Source organism: Apis laboriosa, unplaced genomic scaffold, assembly GCF_014066325.1.
Source record: "Apis laboriosa isolate Shangri-la unplaced genomic scaffold, ASM1406632v1 scaffold72_cov160, whole genome shotgun sequence".
Classification (NCBI taxonomy): domain Eukaryota; kingdom Metazoa; phylum Arthropoda; class Insecta; order Hymenoptera; family Apidae; genus Apis; species Apis laboriosa.
Genome location: NW_025224269.1, coordinates 170,551 through 185,499, shown reverse-complemented (window position 1 = coordinate 185,499; position 14,949 = coordinate 170,551). Strand labels below are relative to the sequence as shown.

Sequence of the window (14,949 nt, the reverse complement as noted above, 5' to 3'; positions counted from 1 at the left end):
CGGCGTGAACTCGGCGAACCGGAAACCGGAGTGTCGATGTCGGGGATCGAGCGGTGTCGAGATGATGATCGAGCTCTCGTCCCCGTCCTTTGTTTACTTGGGTTTATCGTATTGTTATTGTTCGAGGAGATTATTCGATCGTCGCTCATTCGCGTACGAATCTTCGTCTCGATCGATTCGGATTCTTCGCACTTTGGTGTTGGGAAAGGAAATAAGATTGGCGTGTAAGTTGTCAATCTTTGCATCGTCGTCTCTTGTTCAGTTTCGATTTAGAAATTATATTAAGATAGTTGGATGGTTTACGAAAATGTTATTATTATGGTATATGGTATTCAATATTCAAAATGAAGTTATATTATTGATTTGTAAAGCTCTATAGGGAGAATGCTAATTTTATTTCGTACACCGTATTTTGCCATTCATTATTCATCGCATTATTGAAATTCACAGTTGAAATATTACAATTTATCATCCTGATTGATCACCAAGAAGTAATGCTTCTCCCGTTTCCCGTGAAAAATATTATTCATTCTTACCTTTTGCTTTATGAAATATTTGAAGAAAGAAATTCAGACGATAATTTCAACCCTAGAAACATAATTTCTTTTTCATTTAATAATAACAAACTATTAAACCTCCTATCCTCTATCTATATATATAACACGAAATAAAACTCGAATTTCGAACGGTGTAAATTTACCGATTTCACTGAAATTCACTCCGTCGTTTCTGTCCATCCACGAAATAACGATCAGGACCGGAATATTCCAATAATCCTGTCCCAAATATCTCTTTCCCTCGCAACGCGAACGAATCGAATAAACGAGGATACGAGATAGATCGATCGGTATAAATTCGACGAAATAATTGATAGGCGCGGCGTATATTTTTGTTTCGTGAACCGCGTAGAAACGACACGCGCGTGACGAGGATTTATCGCGAGTGTCGTCGGGGGACGTTTTCGACCGGGCGATAAATCAAAATGAAAGTTGGCCGATCGCGCGATTCTGTGGGGGATGAAAACGATAAGCAGGGTCGGTGTGCCGCTCAACCAAATCGGTTAAATAGTAAATTATTGTTCACGAAAGTGATGGGGCGAGAGTTGTCGAAAGAAGTTGTTGTAAGAAAGAAGTGACGTATATCGCCGGTTTCAGTGGACGTTGGCGTGACACCGGCGTTGAGACGTCGAAGGGAACGAGCCGAGAGGCAGAGGAGCTTTATCAGGGAGCAGCAGGAAGCCACGGCGAACATGCGAGCATCCGTGGTGCCCTCGGACGATCAGGAAAGTGAGTAATTGATTATTGGAGAGGAATTGCGTTGGGATTAGAATTTTTGGAATAAATTTTATTCCAAATGCTTTGTCGTTTATTTTTTAAGAAGTCAATCTTAGTAGACTTTGAGATTTTGTAGGTGTAGAAGGATCGTGCATGAATCACTTTTCACGCGAAACGTAGTCGATTTCGGTCATTTGATTGTGCAATTTTTTTTTGTAACGAATTAGATCGAAACATCTTGGAAATCTTGAAAGCATTTGCTATGATTTTAGTTAATACTATTTAATTGTAGAGATAAAATTTTTCAAATTTCATGAAAAATGAGAGAATTAATGTTCTACAAAAACATAAATCGGAAATTTTTATATTTATATTTGGTCTCTAGAATCCGAAAGCGTTCCACGAATATATTAACACCCTGAGCGCACATAACTGAGCTACTCCCTCCACGCAATTCCAACCTAATCATCTAATCAAATAATAATAGCAACCATAGGGAGTAATAAGTTAATTAATCACGAACAAATGAACGGATTTCCCGTTGAACGAAGGTCCCTACGCGACGAACGGGCTGCGTTACACGAACGGCACGTCGTACGAAAGAAATGCGGACTCGCCGTCGAATAAGTTGTCCAGGACGAACAGCAGGAAGGATTTGACGCCTCTGATGAACGCCGCGAACAAGCTCGACTCCGAGGAGAAGAAGCCTTGGTACGGGAAGAGCCCGGACGAGGGTGTCGAGTGCGACGAGGGTAATCACACCGACGAGGACGAGGATCGTCGAGTGGTTCTACAATTGAAGAGGGAAGGGACCGTGAAGGATCTCACGCAAAAGTTGGCCGCTCAAAATCTTATACCGAGCAGCCCCGTCGAGGAGAAGGTTTCCAGGTAATTTTAAACGTGACCTTCCATTTTCCATGAAAATTTGTGTAATGAAAAAAACGTAAAATATTACGATAGGATGAATATATCGATAGGATGAAATGTAACAAATCTCGATTCCATTCTCTGTAATTGTTCAATTTCTTCGCGCGTATCCGTTCAATTCACGAGTAAAAAATATTGATGATGGGAAAAAATTAAATTTCATTACAATTATACAATATTATATTAGGGATAAAAATTTTATCCATGCAATTAACAATTAACAATTGAGTTATTCAGCGATAAGTCATCGACAAACGTTCATTTTTACCCTCCAATCACGATCATTCTTCATCCCTCCCTCCATAGGATAGGGGACATGAGCGGACTGATCTCGAAGGCGAAGGAGGGTCTCGCCAAGTCCAAGTCGAAGGCGGACGTGTTGAAGTCACCGACCGGGGACAATCTGCCCGCGAAACCTCAAGAAGCGAAGAAATCCGAGAACGAGTTGCACTGGGAGGAGCTGGTTAAGAAACTGAAACGGCCTCTCGAGCTCTGCGACCTCGACTTCACCGATCTGAATTCGGACGACGAGGTCGACGTCCTTGGCCCCGTGAACGTGACCAACGGGGTGCCTCCACCCCCACCGCCCATGGTGCCGACCCCAGGCGGCGCGCGGGCACCACCCCCGCCCCCCTTGGGGGCGAGACTACCGCCGCCCGTGCCCCAAGCGCCTCCACCGTTGTTCGGCGTGAATCTCAAGTCGCCAAGGTCGCCGACCGCGACCGATAATACGCCGAAGAGCCCGCCACCGGCGTTCACGAAGAAGAGCAAGAAGACGGTGAAGCTGTTCTGGAAGGAGGTGAGGGATGACCCGATCATATTGTCCAGGCTCGACAAGAACAAGATGATATGGGACGAATTGTCGCCTGTACCTGTCGACACGCAGAAGCTCGAGCACCTGTTCGAGAGCCGCGCCAAGGATCTCATCACGAAGGTGAGCAAGCTCTACGTGCTACTTTAAAGCTTAGCGCGTTTTCCTCTTTCCTTGGGAGAGCTTGTTTTCTTTTGGGGATCTTCTTTGGGTTTCCTCGATGAGAAATATTCTAAACGTTCTTCTTCCTCGTGGATGATACGTGTTAGGGTGGTTTGTTAGGCGGTTCGTGGGTTTTTCAGCTGGTATAGCGTTAGAGTGTTTAGTTTTGATGATGAAAGAGGAAATGGTTGGAAATTTGGAATAGATTATATTAGAGAGTAGTAGTATGTAGTAGTTCTAAATTCGATATAATTTAATTGGTTAATATTAAAAGTAGATTCTTCATTGCATTCTGTTGCTCTTTTGTAAATATTTCTATTTTTTTAAAGCGATACTTGGTGTATTTAAATATAACCAAGTAAGATTTCTTTAAAAATAAATTCTTTTGAAGTAATAGTAAATTGTTACAGAATCATGGATCAAATATTCTTTCGATAATTTCTCTTGTTTCATTCATTCTTATTTTATATATCTACTTCTGAAATAATTGTATTGTAGATATATAACAGGACAAATTATATTCGTATAGCGAAAGAATGATAGCATTTAATAGGTATCAATTCTAAAAACAAAATGATTAAAGAAATCCTTTTCTATGGAGAAATAGAAGTATATAGTACATAAAGTTTTTCTCGAGCAAAAAAATAATTGAATTTCCATCGAGCTTCAAAACATAACTCACATTTCAACATTTATCTTAAACGGTTCGTTCTCCATATTGTTGTCCATGGAATTCTATCTGCAATACCATTCTTTGTCCCCCCAATGGTGGTTTCTCAAAATTCTATCGCGAGTCGGGCATCAGACAGGAAATTTAATTACAGGGGCGGGTGTTCGTGGAAAAAGCGACGACACCTTGCCAACATCCCATGAATCTCTCCGCTTTTTCGTTTCGTTCTGCCTCGACGACGTTAGTCATTCCCTGACACCCGATTCTTAAAGTACACGTTGGAAAGGGGTGAACGCACGGCATCCACCCGCGGTTGTCTCTGCCGCGAGAAAGCTTTTCATCGCGAGGAAATTCCAGAGGCAACCTATCCACAATCCAGAATACACAAAGCTACGTGGCTGGTTAACCGGGTGGATGGTTCGGGCTCGGTTAAAGGGGATGAACTGTTTGAAGGGAAGGAATCGTCGCTTGATATTTGGTTTACAGATTCTCTTGTTCGGCGAATTTTCGATTTTCGAGATCGTTGAAGATAGCTTTTTGAGACGCCACTTGATCTTTGAGTAAAAACTTTGATTCTTTTGTTTGGAGAATTTTTTTATTTTGAAGGTTGATGAAGTAGTTGATGTGTAACATAAAAACTATTAAGCTTAAAAACTATTAATTGAGACAGAGTTTTATAATTTATAAAATATGAAACTCACAATATTTTAGCCACGATCATATAATACATCAACCCTCAACTTCATAAAAATTACATTATCACGTAAGAAACCAAAGACACCACTAAATTACACTTAACGTTTCCAACCCTAATCCAACCCTCGCGACATTTGCCATAACTCAACACAACGACACATCCTCTCATCCACGCCTCGGTATCGATTCCATCGAAGCCAGTTACATTCCCAACCAGCGTTTAACAATCGAACGGACAGATAACGCGACAGGGAACGCGCATCGGCTTCTCTGGATACCTTTGACACGGATTACGCGTTTAATCCGACGCCGTTTGCAACAGGGTTACTCTCCGCCTCTCCCTTAAACCGTTTCACCCTAAACGGCTTTATTTTCGATCGCGCACAGAGGAACTGTGGCACAGAAGGGGGGAAGGGGTGATCGTTTGTCGCGATACCGCGGAATTCTCGATCCCTAAGGGGGCCTTTACACGAAAGGGTAAGGAAGGGAGGAGAAAAAAACGTTTACCGAAGGTTTAAGAGGATAAAAATCCCACTGCTCATTTTTATTCCTTTCTTTACCCTTTCGTTTATCATTTTTATGCGTTAAATCAATTGATTTTTATTTGAACGGGATTGAACGGGATTTCCGACGATAATAGTAGTATCAGATTGAATATTGTGAATGGCTAAAAAATTTTTAAATATCTTCTGTAATCTTTTTTGTAGAAATTGAAAATAAGTGCGTATATTTTTACATTGAAAAGATAATTGCAAAATTGATGTAATTGTAATGAGAATTTAACAAATTTTTAAAATTCTTTTAAAAGATTAAAGTCATTATATATTATATAATATTATTTGATATTCAGCCACTTCAACAGTGCTGACATTGTTTGCATTGCAGAGGGATGGAAGTTTCTCAGAAATACTTCGGAGCTTTATTCTGTCTGGCTTCCGTTTTTCTTCGAACTTTTCGCGAAGGAAAGTAAAAAATATTGCGCTACATAATCAGCTACAAATGTCAACGAGCTTAAAAAATTTCAGTTTCTACTTTCTTTTCATTCTTTATTATTCCATTTCCGGTTTCTTTTCTAAAAACAATATTTTTATTTTTCTTATTTTTCACGAATAACATATCTTTGAATTTTAAATTTCGATCCTTACAAAATAAACTTATACTTGATTGAACAATTGTTTTAGAATAAAATGTAGTGGAATTTTATTTCAACAAAAAATAATCCCTTTATATAGTAGATTTTCATAAGTAGATATTTTCATAAATATATGATTCTTTATCAAAAAGCCAAATGTAGAATATTTTTATAGCCTGAATTTTTATTGTTAAATTTCAACAAGTTTTAAATTAAGAAAGAAATTTCATTTAAATTTTAATAAAAGTAATCCCCTGGTGATTAAAATTATATAACATTCGAGATTAAATCAATAACAGATATATATCAAATAATAGCTTTAAATAAATCCAGTTGAATTTGAAAATCTTTCGACAGAAAAATCAACAATATCAAGTTTAATATTAATTAAAAAAGTATCCGAAAATCCTTTTATCCTTTGTTGAAATAAAAATTCAAACAACAAATTATTTCGCCAATTTCGTTTCGAAAATATCTCAATCACATATCATTATGCATAATTTCCTTGAATATGAATACACGAAATATTCCACCAGAAAAAATTTATCATTCAAACGTACGTGATATTTATTATACCATTAATAAAAATGTCGTAGCACACGTAGTGAAAAAACACACATTTGACGTGGAATGCACAATTTATTAAAAACATACGACCGCGTATTCAAAACAATTTATTAAATTCACGTGCTTTTTTCCATAAAAAGATAAGCTTTTATCCGAATTTCGCGTTTTTCGAGTTTCGTCGAATAAATTTCATCGTACGAATGATATCGCGTATTTCCACCCTTTGCAAATCCTTTCGTTCGAATCGCGAGAAGCGGGTAAATTTTCCGGCAAATAGGGGCACGGATGTGGAAGGCGTGTGAGTACAAAATCGGTAATACCTCATATAAAATTATTATTCCTTATCGGAATGGTGGGTAATGACGCGAGATACTCGTATTTCCACGTGGTTGCATTGAATTCATGCCTCTATGCTCGTTTTAATTAATTTCACGGTTGATGAACTTATGGTGTTTGAGAGGATAATAAATAAGAAGTATATGTATCGTTTTTCTTCTCTCCTTATTTATCTTATTCCTATGATTTTTAAATATTTTTTGATGAAATGGTTAAGGATTGATTTTATATAATTTTATATAATTTTGATATAATGAAATATCGTTATATTAAATTGTCGATTTATTAGAATTCATATAATTTTTATCAATATATTTTTGAGTGGAAAAATAACATATTGTAGAATTTTATTTAAAATTATTTTTTATTAACTCTGATCGTATTACTTATCTGTAATTGAATTTCATTTTTGATTTGCAATGTTCGATATTGCAACAAGCATTTCATAACGCAATATAAAACAGAAGTAGATATTCAAAAAAGTAGACATACATATCCATATAGAAATAGATATTCCTTTCCTACGTTCAATATGTAGAAAATATCTTCAGATATGCTAATTCAAAATGCTTGTATTGCAGAACCAAATCATTCTTGAAATCGATAAATTGAATTCATTCAACAATTCCAAACGTATAATTTTCCAAGATCTTGTTCATCTTTCCTCGATATTTGAATAGAGTCACACCACGATATCAATGATGAATATCAACCACGCGTTATAATTTCTCTATCGCGACAAATATCGAATAATAACCGTATCCATTCACCCCGTCTCGAGTATTCACCCCCTCCCAACCCGAGTAAATTATTCTTCGCCAATGATCGGCCAAAGATTCCACGCGAACTAGCGAGCTGTCGTTAATTGCTGGCGTAATTACACGCCGGGTTTATCGGGTTTGCGTTTTGAATCGCGTCTCGAGCCAATGGACACGGCTGCATAACGCGACGTCGCTTCTTCAGACGCAGCCCATTCTCCCCTTCGTTCCTCATCCGCCCTTTCCTTTTGCCCTCTCTATGCCTTTCCTCCCTCCAAGTACCGGCTTCTTTGAACTTTTACATCCACCTCGCGGAGTCCGGCGATAATTAGTGGCGGGTAAAGAGTCGGTCGAGACTTCCTCCTCGTCAAGGAAGAAGAGAGGGGAGAGGGTTGAAAGAGAGGACGTGAACCGGGTAAAAAATTATGGGATGCTGAAAGATTGGGAAGAAGTAATAAGTTTTCTGGAGAAGTGGAGGAATCCAAGATGTGGTTCACTGGGTTAGATTTATTTTTTTTGTTTGTTTGTTTGTAAAGGATAATTTAACGAAGCTCGATGGTAATTTAACGTAGAGTGTAATGATAAATATCAGGTGTGAATTAAGAGTTGAATATTTTAATGAAGCTCCATGAACATGGAAAATAACACGAGTAAATTAATGATGATAATTATGAATCAATAATTATTTGTGATTGGTTCTTTTGATAAATACCATTCTTTCGATAATAATAATTAATTTCATTTGTGCAAGATTCGCTAATTTGATTCCTTGATAGTTTAGACTTAGACTTAGGAAGGTAGAGAAGATGAGGGGAGAGTAGTAGTTTTATAAATTACATACCTATGGGAAATATTTCAGGTTAAATATTTGCAAAGATAAAATTCCCCAGCTGGGAAATAAAGTCGAATGTGCATTACATATATCTAAGAATTCGCGGTAAAAATGCATTAACGGATGAGATTCTTATCAATTTTTTTCACTGTCTAAAAAAATTATTAGAGGATAGTATATGAAAATTATTCCATTTTAATAAGATCTATTAAAGATTCTCTGAACGAGAAAAAAATTTAATTTTCAAATTATTTCCACGTTTAATTTACAAATGGTTCAACATTGTTCGTTAAAAAGAAAGAAAATTAATAACAATCTATAAGATTGTTCTATAATCTTTATGCTTATATTATGTTAAACCAGGAACGATTTCACGAGACGATCATGCACATGAACGATTACGATCTTTATACGATATTACAAGCTCTGTTAGTTTGATAAAGTAACTTTAACAATAACATATCGTATAAATTAATACCGTCTGCAGCAATAATGAAATCCCGTGGTAATGATCGCGAATGATAATGATAATAATAATAATAATAATAATAATAATAATAATAATAATAATAATAATCAAAATCATAATCATAATAATACGGCGAATAGTGGTTGGGTGGTGGTGATGGTGGTTTAATGCAATACGACTAATCTTTTCTTGTATTATTTGCAATATTCTTGGTGCTCGCACGAAAAATGAACGAAATGGCATGCTGGAATTTTACAGGAGGTGAGTCCTAATTTCTTAACTTCACTTAACGTCGGTTTTTGCTAACTCCACTTTGGCTTTGCATGCTCTCTCATTTTTCTTGTTCCTCTTTTTACCTTGTTTTTCTCTATATACAGAGAGACAGAGCGACCCAGGTCCATTTTTACGAAATTCGGTTAGAAATTAATTATTCTGCTGGTTGTTTTTTTCAAAATAATACATACGTGCCTATTTTTATTCGTTACATTTTAAATAAGAAAAATTTAACGATATGAAATTGGAATTTTAAATAGTTAATATATTTTATATTTTTATATAGATTAAATTAATTCATTCATATGGTAATAGAAAAAGTACGATCAATTATAAAAGTGTTTGTGCATTTGAAAAAATCATTTTTAGATAAAATTTTTCAATATTTTAAAAGTTTGATTTAAAAAGTAAAAGGGAAAAAAAATATACTATTCTCTGCTCTTTTTATAAAAAGATTTCAATTACTAGCTCTTTTCATTATTTTTTACAAAATTTTCAAAAGTTACAATTACATTATTTTTACACATGTAGTATATTTGTATAAAAGTGGATTTTTTTATATGACATACTAACACTTTTTTGAAATTCCCAACTCTGATCACCAATTTTAACACGTTTCACAATCACTTTTTATTAATTTACCATAAAATTAATCAATTTCATACAAAAAAGAATGCAATCACTACAGTTTTTCTGTTCAACTGACGAATAACAAAACAAAAAAAAACAAGCTTCGGTTACTCTGACTCTCAAATACACGTAGCCACGTTTTTATTTTTTTTTTTTTTATTTTTTTTTATTTTTATTTTTTAATTCATGCTTGGTATTAATGAGCGACGAATGCAAATTCATTTACACGTTACTCGATTTACTAAAACAAAATTTATCCATTGTATAAACAATCCTGCGCAGATTGTTCACTGCAAATCATTAATGGCTTTCCTTCCAGAGATATTTTTCAAGTGATTAATCTCGGTTGCCTTTGCATCGCTTTGCCTCTTTTAATTATAATGCATTTTTTCGATTTTCCTCTTTTGCGTACCTTTGTTTACCCTTCGTAACAGTAACCAGTTTACTTTGAACTCATTCTGCTAATTTTGTTTTTGCTGATAGCGCGCTATTATTTTTTTTTTTTTTTTTAGATCTTACTTATCGATACGCAATCTCCATCTTGCTTCCATTTCACCTTTTCTTGGCAAACAAATATTTGCTCGATTGTTAATATGTAAAGTGGTACAAGTAGAGGTATAATTAGAGAATGATTCCATGCAAAAGAGAAGAATAATATTTTTTTGCCTGAAGCTTCGTTTTCGAGTTAAAAATATTGTTTCTCGTAAATTACCAATAAATTATTGATAGAAAGTTATTTTACGTGTGAAAAAAAACGAAAATCGATAAAAATATTTATCCTTATTTTCGCGTAGAATAATAGTTAATTTATATTTAATCGAGAATTGTATTCATTTGTAAATTAATTCTTCGAATTTGATTGAATTCGAAAATGAAGCCTTAAGACAAAATTTTATTCTTATTTTTTACATATAGAATCATTCTTTATTCGCTTATATTATTCTTTCTAAGACATCCTTACGTACTTATCACATTCCTCTTTCTTGTTCCTTTTCGAATACTTCGTGCACGGTGTTCAATTCCACGATTTTGAGTGTTCAAGTATCATGAAATCATTATTTAAATTGTTCCAAATAAAAATCATTGTCTTCTTATTCGACTAATTGATTATTTTTTGTCGTCGAATAGAAACAACAAGAGATGAACAAGAACAAGGAGATCATCGTGCTGGACCATAAACGATCGAATGCTATCAACATCGGGATGACCAAGTTACCTCCACCGAGGTCGATTAAGACAGCTATTTTGAAAATGGACGCTACGATTATGAACAGGGAGGGTATCGAGGTGAGATTACGAGAAAAAGATGATTTTCTTTAATTTTTAATAAAATTCGATATATATATAAATAATAATGCATTATGAAATCAAATATTAGCGATTGAGCTGAAGACAAATCAAATATTAATTTCACGATAGACGAAATTTTAATTAGATTTTACTAATCCAATTCACGATTAAATGAATGATAAGTGAATTTAATGATGAATTCCAATGATTAAATGCCAACTTTGATAATTAATCATTATTATACGATAATTAAATAAAACTTTAATCGTTAATTACAATTGATAATGAAATATTCCACAGAAGTTAAACTGATCAATATATTTCTGTATATACACAGTATCAAAATATCTATTATACAAATTAAATAATGTCTAGAACTTCAAACTATCGATATTAATTAATAAAACGATCAGTTTATCTTCCAAATAATTTTAATCGCAATTACTAATTATTATATTTTCCAAGCTAAAAATATTCTGACATTTTCCCGTTTATTTCTTCATTTCTTCCCCAAAATAAGATATTTGTCCCGATTTCGTTCAGTATCAATATTATACTTATTGCAAAATATCAAAATATCCTTGGTTTACGGTAGACCCCATGATTCAGTTCAAACACACACGTACGCTCTGTTTTCGAGAATTTTTCTAATTTCTCTAATTTCTTCTTCATTTCTCTTCTTCGTTCGTTTCCTGTCCTTTTCTCCCCCGGATCTTCCCTTGATTCGAAACAGAAACTATTGACGATGCTGCCAACCGAGGAGGAGAGGTCTAGGATACAAGAGGCGCAGGCCGCCAATCCTGACCTACCTTTGGGATCGGCCGAGCAGTTCCTTCTAACTTTGGCCTCCATCTCGGAGTTGCCCGCCAGGCTGAAACTTTGGGCGTTTAAACTGGACTTTGAGAATTCGGAAAAGGTAAGTATCTTTCTCTCGATTGTTTATATCGATAATGGCACGGCTGATTAATTCACAAGTTATCAGCAATTTTTTCCCTCTTTCTCACCAACAGATTATTTTAACGTTTACGTTAATTTTTATGAACGGAAGGGATATCTCAGATATCGTTCTCAATTTCAAAAAATAAATTTCTTTACAGTTTTATTTCGTTTCGTTATCTATTATTAAATTATTTTAATCTATAAGCACGAAGCGATGAAGTCTCATTTCATTATTTAATATCAGTCTTCTATTCCAATGTTATAAAGATTAAAAATAATCACTATAGATTACTGTAATAAAATAAGGTAAACGTTAAATAAAATCTTAACGATTGCTAATGTAAAAGATCTTCAAATTTACGCGATACCAATCCCACCTGCAAAACATTCAAACCTCTATAATTAATCCTACTAATATATACCTACTGGATCCCGGTAATCTCATTATCGTATCGAATACGCTTGAAATTTAGCTTGGCGGAATAATTAGAGGATGCATAGATGCAATGATTAGCGAGGAGACAAATATGAATCGTTCGATCGTATGGCCTCGATTCGTCGAATCCAGTCACGAGACGGCACGTGTGGACGTAAATACATTTCGTATACCGGAGAAGCCGGCTAACATTTCGAATGCAAATTCCATTAAGCGTCGTCGAATACGAATGCGTCGTAATAGCGTTCGAATTGGCCCGTTATTTCTCACGAATCTCGTCTCGAATTCCGTGGAGATAGTCGTGGGGCCGCGACGAGGAAAAACGCGTGGTATGCCGGGAAGGAAGTCGCGGGAAGAACGTTCCCCGCATAATCGCGTGATTTCTTCGCTGGGAACACAGGTGAATTCCGATACACGTTGAACGTATCCCTCGTTGGGAAAATCGCAGGGTGGCAAGGTCCGAGTCGCACCTTGATCGCGAAATTTTTCTCCTTATTAAGATCACGCTCGTGAAAATATGCCAGAGCAGAAATTTTTCTAATTTGATTTTTGAAAGGATTCTTGATTTTTGAAAATTGTGTACACACGTGTGTTAATATATATTCGCGAGGATTAATTCTAGATAATGTTTTCACTAACTTTTGCGTTTAATTTTTAAGATCGTGCTTTTAAAAGTGTTTCAGGAATTATACAGTATTAATATTGAGTATATGGAGTAATTTCTTTTTCGAGGGTAAATCTCCTTTGAAAGTAGACTTCTTTTTGTTCGTGATTTAAAATATATGTTTTAAAATATAATTTTATTATTACAATATAGAATTAAAAACACTTATTCCTCGAATAATATTTGATCATTTGCCTTTTTTACATAATGAGGATATCTTCAAAGTAACGGTACACATCACGCGTTGGAAATTTTATTATAAGAAAAGAAAGGAAGAAAAAAGAAAAAAAGAAAGAAAGAATGGAAAAGTATGCAAGAGGCTTACGGTTTGACGAAAATGGAACCGCAGACGAGACGCGACGAGGCAGGCGGCGTGCCGGAGAGAACTCGAAAGAAATAATCGCGAACCACCTTTGTGACTTCAGGAAATTGCGGACCCTTTGATGGATCTGAAGCAGGGAATGGAGACCCTGCGAGTGAATAAAACGTTCCGCGGGATTCTGAGCACGCTCCTTTCGATCGGGATATTCCTCAACGGAAATGAGGTAGGTATTGAATGCCAGCCAAATGATATCCGCTTAATCCGTCAGTTGGAGTCACTGGTTCGCGTGGAATCGATATCCGTCGATAATTTTCATGTAACCATTGATCGATGATTTAAAGGAAAGGGAAAAAGCGTCGAGTTGAACAATTTTCTCCATAAACTGTATTAAGATAACTTCATTATCTGGATTATTTTCTTGTCAGATGATTACCTTCTTTCGTGGTTTAAACCGTTTCAAACGATCAGATATATGCAAAAGTGTTTGGATATTCCAAAGAATCAGAAGTTTGTATGTACGAAAGATGTTTAACTCGATCTACAATTTCTATCGATCCTCGTATATTGTATACGAGAATCTAACTAGAGATATATGAAAATAAAAATTTGTATTTGGAGCTAAACCGAGTAAATCAATTTTAAAAATTTTATCGAATATGAATACGAATCAGTGATCTATGGGACGTTATTCTATCTGTGGAAATAAATGAAAAACTGTGGAATAAAATTTGTTTATTTAAATTTTCGTTTTAAAGAAAATTGGGTTAAAAAATGTTCAGTTAAAAATTAGTTGAATACGTGTAGGGAAAATTTTCAAATTTGATTTTCTCGATGACCAGTAACAAATTTTCACGTTTATTTTAAAAATTTTGAAAATTTCTTTTCAACATATGACATCCTAAATATAATATTGAAATAAAATTGAAATAAAAAAGAGTAATGATTTTTAAAATTATATTATAACGTTGCTGCATTTATCAAAAAAAAAAAAACTCTTAAAGTTTTGGATAAAATTTCCATTTTAAATATATGTTGTGCTAATGTGATTTCTTTCTACCATGTCTTTTAACTCATTCATACGTAACACGAATTTTTCTTTTATCAATAAATCCAAAATCACATTCTTACAACACAATCTTACTGTAGCATGATTAATTTGTTGAAATTTCGAATTGATACGAAATCAGAAGATCGATGGAAATATTCGTGCTCAACTCATATCATTTCAAAAGAAATTATTCTTTTCTTTTTATGGCTTCTAGCCATATGAAACGTATGTATAAATATAAGTAATTTTTTTTATGGATTATAAATCCGTTATGTAAAGTATAAAAACGATGCACTCTCACGAATATTCGTGCCGAATGTGTACTTTCCAGTTCTATTTATTATCTTGGACGATTCCTTTCCACTCGTCGCTTTCGTTTGAATATATTAACAGTCCTAGTTCTTCGAATACCCTGGACGACTAATCGTTTCTTATCACCCCGCTCTCGACCATGTTTTTATACGGCACGCTCGTTCATCGAAATTGTCGCGTGGTCGGCCAGTTCACGCGAATCTGACTCCCTCCTCGCGTTTCACAGTAAATTAACGGAGGGAAATTATGAGTGGTAAAAATTATGGAACCCGTTGCATGAATTTGAGAACCGTCATTACGCGAATAACATGGCTTTAATCGGGGTAATATTAGAATAAAAAATTCGCAGAAAGTTGATAATTCGAAATATTATGCGGTGAAATAAATATTCATAAAGAGAA

General features: G+C 35.0%; 1 protein-coding gene across 6 annotated transcripts in view; it reads left to right on the top strand.

The window, feature by feature from the left end:
• Positions 1–14,949, top strand: part of LOC122719302 — a 248,040-nt gene that overhangs the window by 208,019 nt on the left and 25,072 nt on the right. For 3 of the 6 annotated variants that reach the window (XM_043945004.1, XM_043945007.1, XM_043945008.1), the window contains exons 16-21: positions 1,155–1,286; positions 1,826–2,162; positions 2,508–3,136; positions 10,664–10,824; positions 11,561–11,743; positions 13,292–13,411. In XM_043945004.1, the coding sequence (XP_043800939.1) occupies positions 1,155–1,286; positions 1,826–2,162; positions 2,508–3,136; positions 10,664–10,824; positions 11,561–11,743; positions 13,292–13,411 (1,562 nt within the window). The remainder of the gene's footprint in view (positions 1–1,154; positions 1,287–1,825; positions 2,163–2,507; positions 3,137–10,663; positions 10,825–11,560; positions 11,744–13,291; positions 13,412–14,949) is intronic. The other 3 variants (XM_043945009.1, XM_043945006.1, XM_043945005.1) reach the window with 1 other exon arrangement.